General features: G+C 50.8%; 3 protein-coding genes across 3 annotated transcripts; 1 reads left to right on the forward strand and 2 right to left on the reverse strand.

Annotated features, from left to right (window-relative positions):
* Nucleotides 1-470: 470 nt before the first annotated feature.
* On the reverse strand, nt 471-6,876 carry LOC309449447 (zinc finger and BTB domain-containing protein 8B-like). Its single transcript, XM_082071567.1, has 3 exons — nt 4,757-6,876; nt 4,473-4,651; nt 471-4,179 (listed from the first exon to the last, which is right to left on the reverse strand). Exons 1-3 carry the CDS (start codon nt 4,791-4,793, stop codon nt 3,865-3,867), a joined length of 531 nt encoding a protein of 176 aa, XP_081927693.1. The 5' UTR covers nt 4,794-6,876; the 3' UTR covers nt 471-3,864.
* Nucleotides 6,877-7,077: 201 nt separating this feature from the next.
* Nucleotides 7,078-8,291, reverse strand: LOC309449446 (zinc finger and BTB domain-containing protein 8B-like). The gene is given in 2 exon segments (XM_082071566.1): nt 7,078-7,224; nt 7,226-8,291. Coding segments are annotated over 2 exon segments (993 nt in total). The 5' UTR covers nt 8,177-8,291; the 3' UTR covers nt 7,078-7,182.
* A 121-nt stretch (nt 8,292-8,412) lies between these two features.
* Nucleotides 8,413-15,152, forward strand: BSDC1 (BSD domain containing 1). The gene is made up of 11 exons (XM_082071568.1): nt 8,413-8,494; nt 8,717-8,777; nt 9,404-9,520; nt 10,082-10,252; nt 10,374-10,428; nt 10,773-10,888; nt 11,076-11,144; nt 11,343-11,424; nt 11,597-12,136; nt 12,754-12,857; nt 13,326-15,152. The coding sequence occupies exons 1-11, from the start codon at nt 8,484-8,486 to the stop codon at nt 13,356-13,358; spliced, it is 1,359 nt and encodes a 452-aa protein (XP_081927694.1). The 5' UTR covers nt 8,413-8,483; the 3' UTR covers nt 13,359-15,152.
* Nucleotides 15,153-15,253: the final 101 nt, after the last annotated feature.

The raw sequence follows: 15,253 nt of genomic DNA on the forward strand, positions 1-15,253 counted from the left end.
TGCTTTTCCCACTGTACCAAAATGGGAAAGACCTCTAGAGGCTTTCCTCTGATAGTTAGAAACATTCTCCCAATATATCACATACATTTATTAATATTCAATTTATGTGCATTTGTATTGTAACAGAATTTTTCACCAGCTTGATTCCCCCTTTTTAATAAACCTCCATAATTCTGTAGATTCCATCTCTAAATTCAGGCCACACTTTCATGAGACCCATTCTGCTTGTGTAAGACTCCACTCTGTACCTGACCAGCTTAAATTAATCATTCTTGAACATGAAAGTCGCTGGAATTTACACAGCATTTCACATGGATCTTTTCAGTCCACTGGGCAATGGTGTTAATTATCAACTGAGAACATCTCAGTCTGATGTATCTACAACTCACCAGCCTTTTCCAGCCATGGTGGGACACCTGCCTGTAACTATTTAATAAAAACCAAAGAAATTGTGTTTCACTAGAGGTGAAAAACTCGCTTTTATTCTCTAGACAATCAAAAAGCTCCAGAATGCTCCAAGATCCACAAATATAGTTAAATCACTTCTACAAATAAGGTTCGGTTTAGAAGAATTCGTCATTTAAACTAGACTAAAGGACTTCAGTTATGAAACTGCCTTACAAAACATCAGTAAATTAAATGAGCACATTTGGAAGATTTACAAGGTCTTGCACCAAGAGGTTAAACGCGCTACGAATACCAGTGCAGCATGTATTCCTTCGGTGAAATACAGTGCAATTATGTGCAAAAGTACGTTAAAATGTATACTTGTAAACAAAGTCAATTACATAGAGCTAAGACTTCAAGATACGTAGTCTGCATGGCCTTTAAAAAACGTTGAGAAAGAGATTCTATTAGAAATAACTCTCCTAAAAACATGATTTTTGAGTCTTCATTAAGCACCATAGGAATATTTTAAAACAGCTACATCGTTTTCTCAAAGCTGGATCTACAACGGAAGATTTCAGGCAAAACATCCAAAAACGAAGGGGAAAGCACAACAAACAGATTCACACGAACACCCAGTCACAAGAATGTGGATAAACGACATCCTTTCCTATAATAAATACAAAGGCTGAAGGACTCCACTGAAAACGAAGCAGCACAACATGACAGATCAACAGGAAACATCGATTTTGGTGCCCAGTCCCTGTCCGGACTGTGAACAGCGAACCCCCCCCGCACCCCCGGCGTTACACAAACGGCTCCATCTCTACGCACAAGACGCACAAGAACAATCTCTAAGACCAAAGAAAACAGGTCAAAGTAAAGGCGCTGAAGGCCTCTGCAGTCATTTCTGCAGCACTTGCTACACGCATCTGCCAGAGGTTGATTTTCCCTCCTCTGAATGTCCTCACGGTTTCAGAGTGACCCACCCCAGGACGGCTCAGCCGTGCGAGACACTGAGTTTTAGGCCAGGCTAATCGTGGCTCACCAGCCAGAACCACTTTCCAGCCTGGATCTAGTGGCCTCTTACAATATTTACAAGGAGGTGGCATCTTCATGCTAGAATGACCAGAGATCGAGATGCCTGGTCACTACATCTCATCTTGGATCCTTATTTACATCCTTATCCCACTTTCATTACCGGTTAGGCTCCCAACAAACACGGATTTGTGACTTTTTCAGGTGTTCTCAAACACAGAAGTCCTTCCTGTATCAGATAAGATAAAAACACCCTCTGATGTTATATGGACTCAACAAAAATAGAGCAGCGGTCCAAAGGACAAGCCCCAGTAGGCTGGAGGTGGCATTTTCAAACGTGCTGATGTGATTTACAAGCCCATGTTTTGCTCAGATTTTCAAAAGTGCTCAGGACCTAAAACCACAGCAGGATTTCCAAAGGAGCTCAGCTCCAAATCTGACATCTACGTGAGCTGTCTCTGTGACGGTCTTAATTCAGACGGCTAAAATAGGAGCAATACAGCCCTGAACATTTGAAAGATCTTGTCCCAGCGAGGTTTTTCCATGATGCTGTGTGGAATTACGATGCTGTTCAGCTATTACAAACTCAAATGTACAGAGGACCTGCAATACTGAAAGCTTACGCAACTTACGTTACACAAAATAAATGTGGTGAGTGATGCCAGCATCTTCTTGTGAAGGTGGCGCTCACCAAGAACTTAGACCAGAGAGACATTGCAAAACAAGTCTCTTTAGTGATTCCTGAAAACAGCAGAAGGTATTGAAGTGACTGGTTTAAAAAGCAGCTTGTTTCTGCTTTCCTCATCCTGCTTGATCTGGCAACTAATTCTTACCTAGTGCTGTGTTGCCGTAGGATGAAGCAGATAAAGAAGCTGAATTGTTCTTATGGTGCGTGTAAAATAAAAGCAGAAGGTACACAAAAAAATAACTGGTTAAATCAGAGGGCTCCTTGTTTTTTAGGTTCCATCCAATGTTTGCCAAGGGTAAAGTCTTTCTTTACGCTAAAAACCTCCAGAAAAACTGTCTCGTTCAGCGGGAGCAGCTGCTCATTCCTTGTCAGCCATGTCTGTCCACATCTAACACTCATATCCAAGTCACCTTTTCATGAAGCGCTTATGAACAACATAGTAAAGAAGCATTAACAGTCTTATTTCACAGCATGTTTCAGTTTCGTTAGGAAACAGTACGTTACTCATAAGCAAACAGGCTTTCTGTTGCTGCTGCATTTTCTTCTTAAGCTTCCCGGCTTGAATTTTGATAGCTTATATCAACTTGGTACTGGAAAGGTACAAAAAGCATCATCTCCTTTGAAGCCAACCTTTATCTGGCCCAGCAGAGAAACACGAGGTCCATACTGAAGTTGTTCTTTTAAAAACAGTACTTGGATAAATTCGCACAACAACATAAACCATGAGAAGGATCGCCAAAGACTGAGAGAAAATAAAGAGAAAGAAGAAGATTTGCATACAAAGAGGCTAGTAAAAATTTCTGAGATGTCCTACCCATTTGCTCCAGAAAGGGTATTCAGAGCTCTTTTATGTGCATAGCTCAGCTATTGATATTTATCAGCTCCTTGGCTACATCAGCTGTGAATCTGGCCATTTAATCTACCAGAATCAGAATTCCCAACACTTAACTTCTCTAAAAAGCTGAAGAAAATTGGGCAGTTTGCTTGGTCTAAACTGAGATGTCAGGACACGAGACACCATAAGGCGTGCTTAATATTTCTCAAGCCAAGACTAGTAATGTTTAAATGACATTAAAGACACAGCTGAAGATCTGTAGTCCGAGCTCTTGAGAGAGGAAGATGCACTAAAAACAATCCAGAAAGAGAAGCTTGTTCTCTAAATACCTGCAATTAAGGACACGAGGAATATATTTATTCTTACTGTCTGTGCTTTGTGCAGCAGCATATTTTGTTCTCCTGGCTTGTCTGCCCTGGTTTCCAGTCAAATCCAGTCTAAGCAAACACTTAAGATTTACAATTTAGATAATACTGTCCTAATAAAGAAGGATCACGACTTGGTTTAGAGAAGTCTCAAGGTAATGGATGAAAACTACATTTTTCTAAATGTAATCTTCGGAGAGAAGTTTGTGCCCCTTTCAGATCAGGGATTAAAGAGTTATTTGAAGGAACCTGTTATCAACCCAACACAGAGATGTTCCACCTGCAAAGGCAGAACTAGGAGGCAGAGACACCACTGGAAATTGCTCAAGTACAACCTCTGTGAACCCCAGACTGAAGATTCTTCACAGATTTCTGGTGCACAGCACTGAAATCTTTAAAGTATTAAAAACTCAAATTCTCCCCACTCTTCTATTAAAAAAAAAAAAAAACCAGAATAATAAAAACCAACACAGTCTCACTAATTGGGCAAATACGCAGTTTTGTCTTGCAGACCAACCGCTGCCAGGGAGACTCTGTAAATGCTCCCACTGCTACATGAGTGTTTCTCGGTCCGATAAGCTCCTGTGGATTTCCCGCTTGTCCTCAGCATCATCATCATCGTCAACCGGATCGTTCTCCTCTCCAGACTCCACGTATATGGGCCAGTCGTTATCAGCGTCGCCCTTCTCTTGCCCTTCTGAGGAGGGTTCCACCAGGCTGAGGTTGATGGGCATCGAGTCCTCGTGGGTCGTGGTCACACAAGTGCAGCTGTCGCACAAGCCGAAGCGGCGCAGCCCCTGAGACAGGCTGCTCGTGAACGTTCTCCTGCAGCCTTTGCAGATGATCGGCTTGTTGGATCGATGCACCTGAAGGTAAAAATAAAGCATTATGGGGAAAAAAAGGTCATCTGTGGTCTTGCTTTAGCTCTGTCTGGGTCTGTTCTTAGAGCAGAAAAACATTGACCTATAGGGCGGATCCCATCACATTTCCATTGACAAAAATTTGAGGCTACTTAAGTTCTAATTAAATAAGCATCACTGGCTTAAACTTACTATTAGAAAAGCTTATCTCGCAATCATTTTGTCCAAAGTATTTTGGGAAATATGATCAGGAAGCAGCAAAACCTTTTAAAAATGTCCTGGTAGTCGCTCAAACTTACACTCAAAGCGTGACTGCGAAGGTGCTCCTGCCGCGTGAAGCGTTTCCCGCAGGTCTCGCAGGGGTAGGGCCGCTCGCCGGTGTGAGAGCGAATGTGCCGCTTCAGGATCCCTTTCTGTTTGGCCGTGTAGGGACAGAACGGACATTTGTGAAGCTTGATGGGCACCACTAACACGTCACCTTTTGGAGGAAAACACAGGGCGTTAGGTCAGGCAGTTCACCGATAGCTGCTCAGCCCCCTCGTTGCAAATCTGAGTTAATTGACTCTCTCCGTACTTGGCTTACCTGGAATTTCTCTAAGTTGTGCAATTTCAGGAGACATTTATGCAGCTGCCGATGATCAAGTCCCCTGAAAATCAGCCTGCCTGTACTCCCACAGCTGATACTCAAAGTGGGTTGGCTCATAAGAGAAAACCCAAGTAATTCGGTTTTAAGAAGCCATTTAATTAATTGCCAAAATTTTGCTTTTAGTGCGGCAGGGTCTCTGCACTATCTCAGCCAGAGAAAGTCTACTTTGTGTTTTATTTTAAGATACCATTAGTGTTAAGCAGCATTAGAAACTAAAACCTTTAACACAAATTACAGGCAGAAGCAGTGCAATGTTTCCCATGTGCTTTTACAACCTGCATAAACTTAGACGTGGGGAGCCCATCTAAAAACATCAATGCTTGTTTCTACTGCCATTCACTTCAGCCTTTCCATTGGCAATACCAAGACGAAGGACTCTGATACATTACTTTTCCTAAAAAGCAAACTGTATGCACTCAAGTAACATGCAATTTATGAAGTGAGATGCAAAAAGAATGCCATTTGAAGATCGCATTTGACAGAAACGTGGGCATTGCCAGCTTTTCCAGTGTCAGCCCAGCTATGAGTTTCCATCACAAAGCTTGAGACGTTCTGCTACAAGGTGAAGTTTTCCCTGTTTCAGGTACTGATCCAGAAAAGCGTTTACACATCAAGCCTTGAGCTCTTTCACAGTTACACCCAAGTAGGTGGAGCTGTGAACCTTCCTTTTACTGAGGTTTGTCCAACCCTGCCTCAAAAAGAAGGGAATGTCTAGTATTAATGTGAATTAAATTAATCTCACCCAATATTGGACCTTAGTGAGGTCTCGCTAATTCCTGCTGGGCATTTAGAGCTCTGTTTAAAATAAAAATGCAGTTCTTAGAGCTTCCAGGCTCTCCAGAGGTGCCTGTTTACCCTCTGTCAGCTGTGAAGGGGACCAGGCGACCGGAACGATGCGGACACTTGAGAGTAAGTGGCGTTTATCTCATGTGCAAGCCCGAATGCCTGAGAGAACCATTCTTTTACTGGGACCTTGTATCGCTCACTCCTGGTGTCTTGTGAAAACACTAAGACAGCAGGAGCACTACAAGCTGAGAAAAGATGCTTCCATTCCACTGAATTCTTACGATGTTCAGTTTTAGCAGAGAAATATAACTGAACACAAGGTTAGGGGTTTTTTTCCCCACTCCTATTTAAAGCACATCAACCATTGGTTGTTCTAATATGTTGTCCTAAGACGTGATGTTCTCTATCAAATTCTGGAAGCATTTCCCTTTTAATGATTCATTAACAGTCTGAAGATTTTAAGAGGAAAAAAAACCAAGCAAATTTTGTGTGTTAGATGCTCCTGCCTTGCTACACATCAGAAAGCACAGGCATGATCTGGTGAGAGCGCTCTGCTCCAATAACTTCAGACTTTTGCTAATTGTAAGACTGGATTTGTGATTTTATCAGATTCCTCATTTTAAAGCAGAGAGAGATGCTATTTGGTTTATTTGCTTTAAGATTGCACATGCATGCTTGAGCTGGAAATGACGTGAACATGAGCTTGCTATCCAGAATACTCAGTGAAAGGTTTTCGCTCTGCTCCCCACAGCATTGCTGCGTTTGTCACATCCTGAACATGGTGGCACTTGCAGTGTTTGTCAGAGCCGCCTCCAAGACAGTTTGGACAAGGCAAGTTGTGAGCCAACGTTACCTTGAACAGATAAAATGCTCAAATCCTTATTGTCCAGGAGAAATGCAGATGGACGTGACCCTCTTCAGGTCCCTGACACCGCTGCTGGGAGATGTTCCTGCCAGCGTGGGACATCCCAACAGGCGCTGGGCTTGGGAAAGCAGCGGATCCTCCATGATCAGGAGCTGAAAAGCGACTCTGCCTCTAGAGGTAAAAGTTAAAAGTCTTATCCTTACGCGCTACCCCAAAGTTTCAAGCTTTGAGTGCTCTTAAAGAATTTCAGTATTGAATCAAACTGATTTCTACCCTTTTGAAGTTCAAAGCAAGTACCAGCAAACAGACTGAGAGCCAGCGACCGACGCGCTGGCAGGAGCTCCGCAGAATCAGCTGCTTCTGCTCTGTCAGGTGCTACAGCAGATCCCTCTTGTGGCAGCTCAACTTCTCTTTCTGATTGCTCCTTACAGCACTAACATTACAAGAGAAAGATTCTTTTTAAAAATTAGCTGGCCATTCAACACGGTCCCAAATGAGATCATTTATTGAAGCAATGTCACCAACACTGAGCTCCAGGGGCTGTTCCGAAGAGACTGTAAAAGCTGTTAGAAATACTTACCTCCCGGTGCTGCACTGAATAAACGAGTACAGCTTTCTTTTGAAGTCCAGAACAATAGTTTATTTTGCTACGGCATAATATTCAGCAACATATTCCTCAACAAGAACGAGAATAACAAAAGAAGTCGCACAACTAAGCGCTTTCCTCCTCGATTATACAGACTACGCCCCCCCGGAGTCCTCTCACCTGCGTCCTCACCATACCAGTCGCTGTGAATGTCCATCATGGAACTCACGGCCACCCCCGCATCCTCCGGCCTACCCTCAAAGCCCCGGACAAAGTGATGAACCACATCGTCCTTCCTCTGAGCCGAGCTGTTGCGCAGCAGGACCTCCAGGAACTGTTTCATGTGGTAGTTGTTGCAGGGCAGGTCTGCGGCCGGCCCGCCGTGCAGCCCCTCTTCCACCTGCTCCAGGGACAGCGGGGCCGGGTACTGCGGCAGCCGCTCACCCGCCTCCGCTTCATCCGAGTCCAACTCCACTTTGGGTTCCACCCCCTTGGGCAGCGAGGAATTCACGTCCTCCGGCGAGCGGCTGCTCTCGGGGTCCCCGACCACGAGCTCCAGGGGGTGGCAGCCGCTGCACTGGCCGCAGGGGGGGTCCCGGGGACAATCCGGGACCCTGTTCTTGTCCTGCAGTGCCGAGCCAGGGGCAGAGCCGTGGCTCTTGGAGCCAAACGAGGGGCCCTCTCTCGCGGAGCCGCCGCTCCCGCTGTCCGCTTGGTAGAAAGCGGCTTCTCTCTCGATCTTCCTGCAAATATCCAACGACGACCTGATGTAGGTCTTGCAGAAGTTGACCACGTCGGTCATCTGCAAGTAGCTTGCGGCGGACATCACCTCGATCACGTTCTCCCCGCAGAGGTCGAGCTTCCCGGAATAAAGGAAATCCAGGATGACGGAGAAGGCGTCGGAGGTGACGATGTCCAGCGAGGCGGTACTGTGGCGGCCGCTGTCCTGGATGTAGTGGATGAGCAGCGCTCGGAAGTACCCGCTGTTGGCGAACAGGATGTTCTTGTGGGCTTTGAAGATCCTGCCCTCCACGATGATGCTGCAGTCGCAGAAGAAGTCCCGTTTGCGCTGCTCGTTCAGCTCCCCCAGCAGCTTCGTGTAGTACGACTGCATCTCCATCGCTGCCGGGGAAACGGGGAGGCACCGTCAGCGGGAGGGACGCACCGGGGACACACCGCCCGCTCCCACCGCGCACCGGGCGGCCGAGCCGCCTCCCCAGCCCTGCTCCGCCGCCAAGAGGCGCCCGCCCGTGCTAAAGCTCCTCCCGGTACCGGCTCCCCCGCTCACCGTTCGCCGCCGCTCCCGCCCGGCCGCCCCCCGGGAGGCGGAGCAGGAAGTGACGTTTCCGAGTGACACGCCCCCATCCGCGGGGGCGGGGCCTGCGGGGTGAGGGGTCGGTAAATATTGGTGACGTTAGGCCGCCAAGATGGCGGAGGGGTGAGTTCGGTACCGTTGAGGGGCGGCGGGGCCGGAACGGAGCGGGGAGCGGCGGAGACCGGGCTGGGCCCGGGGCGGTGCGGGGGTGGAGGGACGGGCCTCGGGGGCGGCCGCGGGCCTGGTTCTGGCCGCGGACCTGGTTCTGGCTCTGGACTTGGGCCTGGTCCTGGGCCGGGTCCCGGGCTGGGTTCGGTATTTTCCTGACACGCGTGTCCCCGGCAGGGAGGACGCGGGCTGGTGGCGGAGCTGGCTGCAGCAGAGCTACCAAGCCGTCAAGGAGAAGGTAGGAGCTGCTGGGCTGGGTCGGGCCTGTGGGGCCGCCCCGGGACTCCCCGGGGCCGGCGGGGGCCGGGCCGGGTCCCCGCGGGGGCTGCGTGGCAGCGGCTCCGATGCCGCTGTGCCTGCCGCCCGGGGGCTGTGCGGCTGTAGCTCGGCCTGTGACCCCGGGAGGGGACTAGGTGGTAAATGTGGAGGGAGTTTAGATGTTTTTGTTGTAATTCTGGGAGCTGGGGACACTGCACTGGGATCTTACGGCTCAGGGGAGCAGCGCTGGGCTCTGCTGATGTGAAAATCACCACCTGCGCAGGGAGGGCATGCGCTTGCAGCATCGCTTTCCAATGTGTAATTTCCTGCCTGTGGCAGCAGCGCTTGTGGTAATTACATATAAAACTCAGAACAAGGCTTTTCCTAACCTGTATTTTTCTTGTCATAATTGAAAAAAACCTCCTACTGTACCATGTTTTGGGCATAGCTATTTCCCATTGTTATTCTGGTTATTGCAGTCTTACCATTGCGCTGGCTGGGCTAATGGCTCAGCTGGGTTAAAGGCTCTCGCGCTTTAACCTTTGTAATATGCCGACTGTTTTATTGGAGAGCAAAAGCATTAAACTATCTGTCACCTTCTTACAGTCCACAGAAGCTTTGGAATTCATGAAGCGGGACCTGGCTGAATTCACCCAAGTAGTGCAGCATGACACAGCCTGCACTATCGCTGCCACGGCCAGCGTGGTCAAGGACAAGCTGGCGGTGAGTCTGGCAGCGGGTTCTTGTTGCAGAAAGCAAAGCGGGGGTGAATAGTGTCCAGGGACACAATCCTCTGAAAAAAAAAACAACCATGGGCTTCAGGTCTCAGATTTTTCTCCCTGGTGGGGGTTTGGTGCTGAGCACTGTGTGGGATTTCCTTGCTGTAGTGACAAGGAACCTCTGGAGATGAGTGGAGAAAAGCTCCCTTGCCTGCACTTTCCCTGTGGGACACTGGTAGTGTCCCTGTGGTGTGACATTGAATATCTGCACAAGCTTCCAGCCTTAGCCCTGCACAGCATGATGGTCCAACCCCCAAACCTGATTGTGTCCTTCCCTGCCAAGCTTGGGCTCAGTTGCCCACAAACCTGCCTGCCTGCTCCCACACCACCTGAGGCTAGTGCTTGCCACCACACCCTGCTCCTAGCCCAGCCCTGGCCATGAAATCACCTCATTAGCACCTTTTTGAAGGAAGAGACGCTCTGCTTCCTTAAAGGAACATGTCCAGGAAAGACTGAGGCGGCTGCAGGCACTGTTACTTACGCTGCACTGCTTTTTCTCTTCAAGAGGACAGAAGGTTCCTCAGGTGCGACTGAAAAGGTGAGGAAAGGGCTCTCTGACTTCCTGGGCGTCATCTCGGACACGTTTGCTCCCTCCCCGGATAAGACCATCGACTGCGATGTGATAACGCTGATGGCAACGCCCACAGGTACCACAGAGCCCTACGACAGTGCCAAGGTGAGTGTCCCGTTGCGGAGCCGCTCTCCAGGATGCGGAGTCCCGAGTTCTCTGTCCTCTCGGGGCTCTGCTGCTGCTGCCCCTCCACTGACAGCTCTGACCCGTGTCCCTTCTCCTCTAGGCTCGTCTTTACAGCCTCCAGTCAGACCCGGCCACCTACTGCAATGAACCCGACGGTACGTGGGGGGCTTGGTGGTGCTGCCGAACCGAACTGGCCCTTGTGGTGGGTCTGTGGGCCACCCTGAATTGCCCAGAGCCTTTGGCCAGTGGCCCTGCTGCCTTGGCTGTGGGTGGGGTCTCTCTGCGTTGGCGACTGGTTTAGACTGAGCTTCTACCATGTGAGTTTAAACTGGTGCTGTGTGGCCTTTGTTCTGGCAGAAGCCCAGTGATGTGGGGTGGCCTCAGAGAGCCGTGCCTCCTTCCTTCTTTGCCCTTGCTCACCCCAGCTGGTCTGGTTCATATTGTTTTTCCAATGAAACTTCCTAAAACTGTTCCTGCCCTCTGTGCTTGTCCCGTGCAGGCCCTGCCGAGCTCCTGGAGGCCTGGCTGGCTCAGTTTAACCTGGAGGAGAAGAAAGGGGAGATTGCGGAGCTGCTGGCCACCAGCCCTTCCATCCGGGCTCTCTACACCAAGATGGTAAGACCCTGCCTAGCACCTGTAGAGGCAAATTCTGTCTTGGGCTGTGATGTAGTGAAGCCCTGAGCTGCTTGGGGCCTGGAACTGGTGTCAGAAAGGCCTGTGGTTGCGTGGCAAACTGACACAGGGACGTTTAGCAGTGTTTGTGCTCTCATGTGACTCACGACATTTCCCATGTCGCTCCCAGGTCCCTGTGGCTGTTTCCCATTCTGAATTCTGGCAGCGCTATTTCTATAAAGTGCATCGCCTGGAGCAGGTAGGTCATGGTGGGTGTCTCCCCAGTGGGTGGGTGCTCCAGCCAAGGAGCTCTAACCCAGACCAAAGAGGCAGAAAATACTTTTCCTGGAAAAGCAGCAATCTGGGCTGCCTTTTGTGCAGCCTCGTTGTCACTGACACTGAAGTGCTTTGGGAAGGAAAGGACTGGGGGCGTGAGCTGACGCTGAATTCCTTGCAGGATGAAGCGCGGAGGGAGGCTCTGAAGCAGCGAGCGGAGCAGAGCATTCACCAGGAGGAGCCAGGCTGGGAGGAGGATGAAGGTGGGTCAGATGGTTGGGGACCTGCGGGGGGGCTCACGCAGACCTTGACAGGTCACGGTTAAGGGTGATGGCTCCTCCTCGCTCCCACGAATTCAGCTCCCAGCCCTGCTGCACCATCAGCTGCTCCTGCGCTTGCTGAAACGTCTCTCGCTTCTCTTCTGCCTTCCTACAGAGGAGTTCTTGGGGATGTCACCCCTGCCTTGTGCAAACGTGAAATTTCCAGAAGCAGCACAGAAAGAATCTGCCCCCACAGCCCCGGAGGGAAACCACCCCACTGCTCCCAAGGGACCCTCGGAGGAACGCTGGGCCGTTCTCCCTCCGGAGCCAGCCCCGGCAGAGAGGAGTCCCTCGGAGAGCAGTGAGAGCATCTCCCTTGTGACTCAGATTGCAAACCCTGCCTCTGTGCCTGCCGCGCAGCTACAGACCGGAGCGCAGCCAGCCGGGACCGGAGACCTCTCTCAGAAGCTGCTGGAGGCCACCTCGGAAGAGCAGAGCTCCCCACCAAAACCCCCCGAACCTGCTCATCCTTCTGCACCCACCCGGGAGTCCGTGGCATCCTCAGAGCAACCGGCTGTTACAGAGCCCAAGGATGTGGAGAGCAAAGCCCAGTGCAGGACAGAGACTCTGAAAGAGGAAGGACCAACAGATCTACGTGTCTTTGAGCTGAATTCGGACAGTGGGAAATCCACTCCCTCCAACAACGGCAAGAAAGGTGCGTGTGTGGAGCCAGCACAGGGCCTGGAAACCTCCTGCTGGGGGTGGCAGCTTTTGGAGAAAGGGTCTGATTTTGTGATGATGGAGGAGAAAAGGAGTTTTGCCAGAGTTACCCAAGAAGGTTAGATCCAAAGAGTGTCTAATTAATGGCTGAAACTAAAGTGGAAGTAAATCCTTGTGCTGTTAGGCAAGGTCACATCAGATGGTAAAAATCTGTTCTCAGCAGGCGCTGGACTGGTACCACAGCTGGCTCTGCCCTGAGCCCTTCCTCGCAGGGGACCCTGCCTTCAGCAGAACCTGCTGCAGGTCTCCCAAAATAATCATTATGTTGGTTATAGGATTATAAAGCCACTGGAAGTAACCCAAGATCCAGCAAGGTGACTCAATATCATGAACTGGGTGTGTGAGCAGAATGAAATTAGACTAGACAAGAAATCAGAAGACTGTCTCTGTTTGTGAGCTGACAGCCTGCTCTGGGGTGTGGGGAGGCTTTCCCCCATTGGGTAGATCCTTTGGGAATGCCAGGGCTCTGTGGGTTGCTCGGGCAGCTTTCACCAGCGTGTCTGGAGAGCGTGTGCAGCTCTGATGGCTCTGTTGTGACGTTTGTGCTTCCAGGCTCCAGCACAGACATCAGTGAGGACTGGGAAAAGGACTTTGATCTGGACATGACTGAAGAGGAGGTGCAGCTGGCGCTCTCGAAGGTGGAAGTGTCTGGGGAGGTGAGTCAAGGGGAGGTGGCTGCTCCCGGAAACCCTCAGCAGCTCCTTGGGGTGATGCTGCCTGAGCTCTGCCCTCACTGGCTGCTTCTGGGAGACCGCAACACCTCAGAGCAAGGGACTGAATTGCTCAGCTTGGGCTCTGCTGCCAGCCCTGTGCTGGAGCCGAGCTTGAGCAGCACGTCGCACCGAGATGTGGCTGCACAGAGCAGCTGGCCAGAGGCTTCTCCAAGGCGTGACTTGCTCTTTGGGGACAGGGGCTTAGCTTGGGATCTCACCGTGGGACTCTCGGGTGTTGGCTGGAGCAGAGAGTGGCTGTTTGAGTGTGGGAGTTCCCCACGGGAAACAGAGCAAACAAATCCCTGTTGGGAGGGTGAGGATGTGTCAGGCTTTGCGCTGACTCGGGGGATCTGTTGAGGGCTGGCTGTTGTGTTACAGAAACAAGCTGAGGGCTGTTACTCTTGTTTGCAGCTGGAAGATGAGGAGTGGGAAGACTGGGAATAAAGCGACTGCTTCCAGTGTGTCTCCCAGGCTCATTTCCACCATCGAATGTGAATTAAATCACGGACTGGCTGTTCCTTTGTGTGTAACTGTGCTGGGGATTGCACTTCCAGGCTGGAGGAATTTCAATCCTGTGGGTGACTCGAGGGACCCCTTCAGACCTGGAGGAGGAGGAGGAGGAAGCAGGAGGTCACTCGTACGTTTAGCTGCTAGGGAGCCCGTCTTCTCTGTAGCTCCTAGAGACTGACCAAGCCAAAACTGACTGCCCTGAAAGCGTCGGCAGGAGGCAGATGTGATGTGGTGAGGGGTCCCCGGGGCGAACTGGGTGCCTAGACACCCAGTGGGATCCCTCGGTGCCACCCGACTGCCTGCTGGCCGATTGTGCTTGTGTGCGCGTGTAATCTGCAGTGCAGCAGCTCGAAGGCTGGTGGCTGCGCGCTGTGCCCGCTCGCTCACCGCTCTGCGCTGCTGGCCAGGTCATCCCTGCAAACCCCCCGTGCTGGGAGTGACCGGGGACGGACAATGCGGTGGGGGATGCCCCTTCTGCTGTGCCGCTTGTGGCTTTGCCCCAACGCTGGGCTGTGCTGAAAGGAGCCAAACTCCCTGCCAAACCCTGAGCTTCTGCCTGGCTTTTCCTCTGTGGAAGATTATTTTAAATTGAAACTCTCATTTCCTGGCACAAGAGGGGCAGCTCCTCGAAGAGCCCGAGACCTGCTTTCCCCTTCGCAGCTGCACTGCCTTCCTCTGCTGGGTTTTGTGTACTTCTAGTTGAATTTCCCAAGCAAAGTACTTGTGGCTTGCTCTGACTTGAGCCCTCTGGGCAGAGAGTGCTTTGGGTCACCCTGGGAGCAGAACCGCTCTGCACTGGTGCCCAGTTCAGCCCTTGCAAAACCCCAGTGTGGCCCTCTGACCACTTTAACCTCAGTCCTTCCCGTTCCCTGTCACCCAAATGGGGGTAGTGCCTGTTGGCACAGGCTGGCGGCTGTGTCTGTCCACTCCGCTGACTCTCCTTGATTCCCATGGCCACCAGTGTCACCAGTTTCTCTGTGGTCACTGGGGTTCCTCCACTTAACCCCTGTGACTGCCGGCAACGCTTCCTTCCCCTCTTTTGGGAACAATTCCCTTCTAATGGCACGAGACATTCCCCAGTGGATGTTGCTAATACACAATTATCCTAACAGGACAGAGCCCTCGCTGCTGTCTCTGGAAGAGTTGAGGTTTGGGGTTTTTGTTTTTCCTCCCCTGATTTGGGGAATTTCTCCACTGCAGCTGCTCACACGGGTGAGGTGGTGGTGACGACTTCAGGCACTTACAGGAGAGTGTGTCTGTCCTGGAAAACCCAGGAGGGTCGTGCACTGAGCTACATCTCACCCCCCACATGGTGCATGGTCCAGCAGAGCCTCTGAAATGTGCTGCAGCCTCACCCTGTTCTGGGCTCAAACTCAGCTGTAGCACGAAAACAGGTTGTGGGTCGGAGACACCCATGGGGTGTCTGTGTGGGGGCTCGGGGCTGCGTTCCATTGGGATTTGATGGAACAAGTCGTGGCTGGGCCTGTGATGGAGCCCTGAGGGTGCAGTGCTCTCATCTGTGTCACTTTTTTTTCTTTAGTCAAATTAACCATTTGGTTGTCTGTGCAATATTATCTGTTCTGAACTATTCTGCATCTCCCTGAGCCTTTTCTAGCTGGGGTGAAAACCAGGATACAATTCTAACAGCTGGTAGTTTTGTAACGATGACTTTCTCCAAACCTTTTACAGACTTGCACTTAACAGCGATTAAAGGAATTCTACAGAGTCTCTGCCTGTGTCGAGGGTTCTCATTCCTGTGGGACGGGGACGGGGCTGCCTCAGAGGGTCTGAATTTCCCTTCCCTCCCACCCACCTCAGGAGGGTGAACC

The sequence above is a fragment of the Streptopelia decaocto genome (genome assembly GCF_964273445.1).
Source record: "Streptopelia decaocto genome assembly, chromosome: 23".
In the NCBI taxonomy this organism is placed as follows: Eukaryota; Metazoa; Chordata; class Aves; order Columbiformes; family Columbidae; genus Streptopelia; species Streptopelia decaocto.

What these genes read in the sequence shown, in the direction of transcription:
- LOC309449447 (XM_082071567.1), bottom strand. Translation starts at nt 4,793, where the DNA reads ATGTCTCCTGAAATTGCACAACTTAGAGAAATTCCAG. An exon ending in ACAACTTAGAGAAATTCCAG is followed by an intron (nt 4,652 to 4,756) that starts GTAAGCCAAGTA and finishes TTCCTCCAAAAG; the next exon opens with GTGACGTGTTAGTGGTGCCC. An exon ending in TTCGCAGTCACGCTTTGAGT is followed by an intron (nt 4,180 to 4,472) that starts GTAAGTTTGAGC and finishes TTTTACCTTCAG; the next exon opens with GTGCATCGATCCAACAAGCC.
- BSDC1 (XM_082071568.1), top strand. An exon ending in GGGCTCTCTACACCAAGATG is followed by an intron (nt 10,889 to 11,075) that starts GTAAGACCCTGC and finishes TGTCGCTCCCAG; the next exon opens with GTCCCTGTGGCTGTTTCCCA. An exon ending in AAGTGCATCGCCTGGAGCAG is followed by an intron (nt 11,145 to 11,342) that starts GTAGGTCATGGT and finishes AATTCCTTGCAG; the next exon opens with GATGAAGCGCGGAGGGAGGC.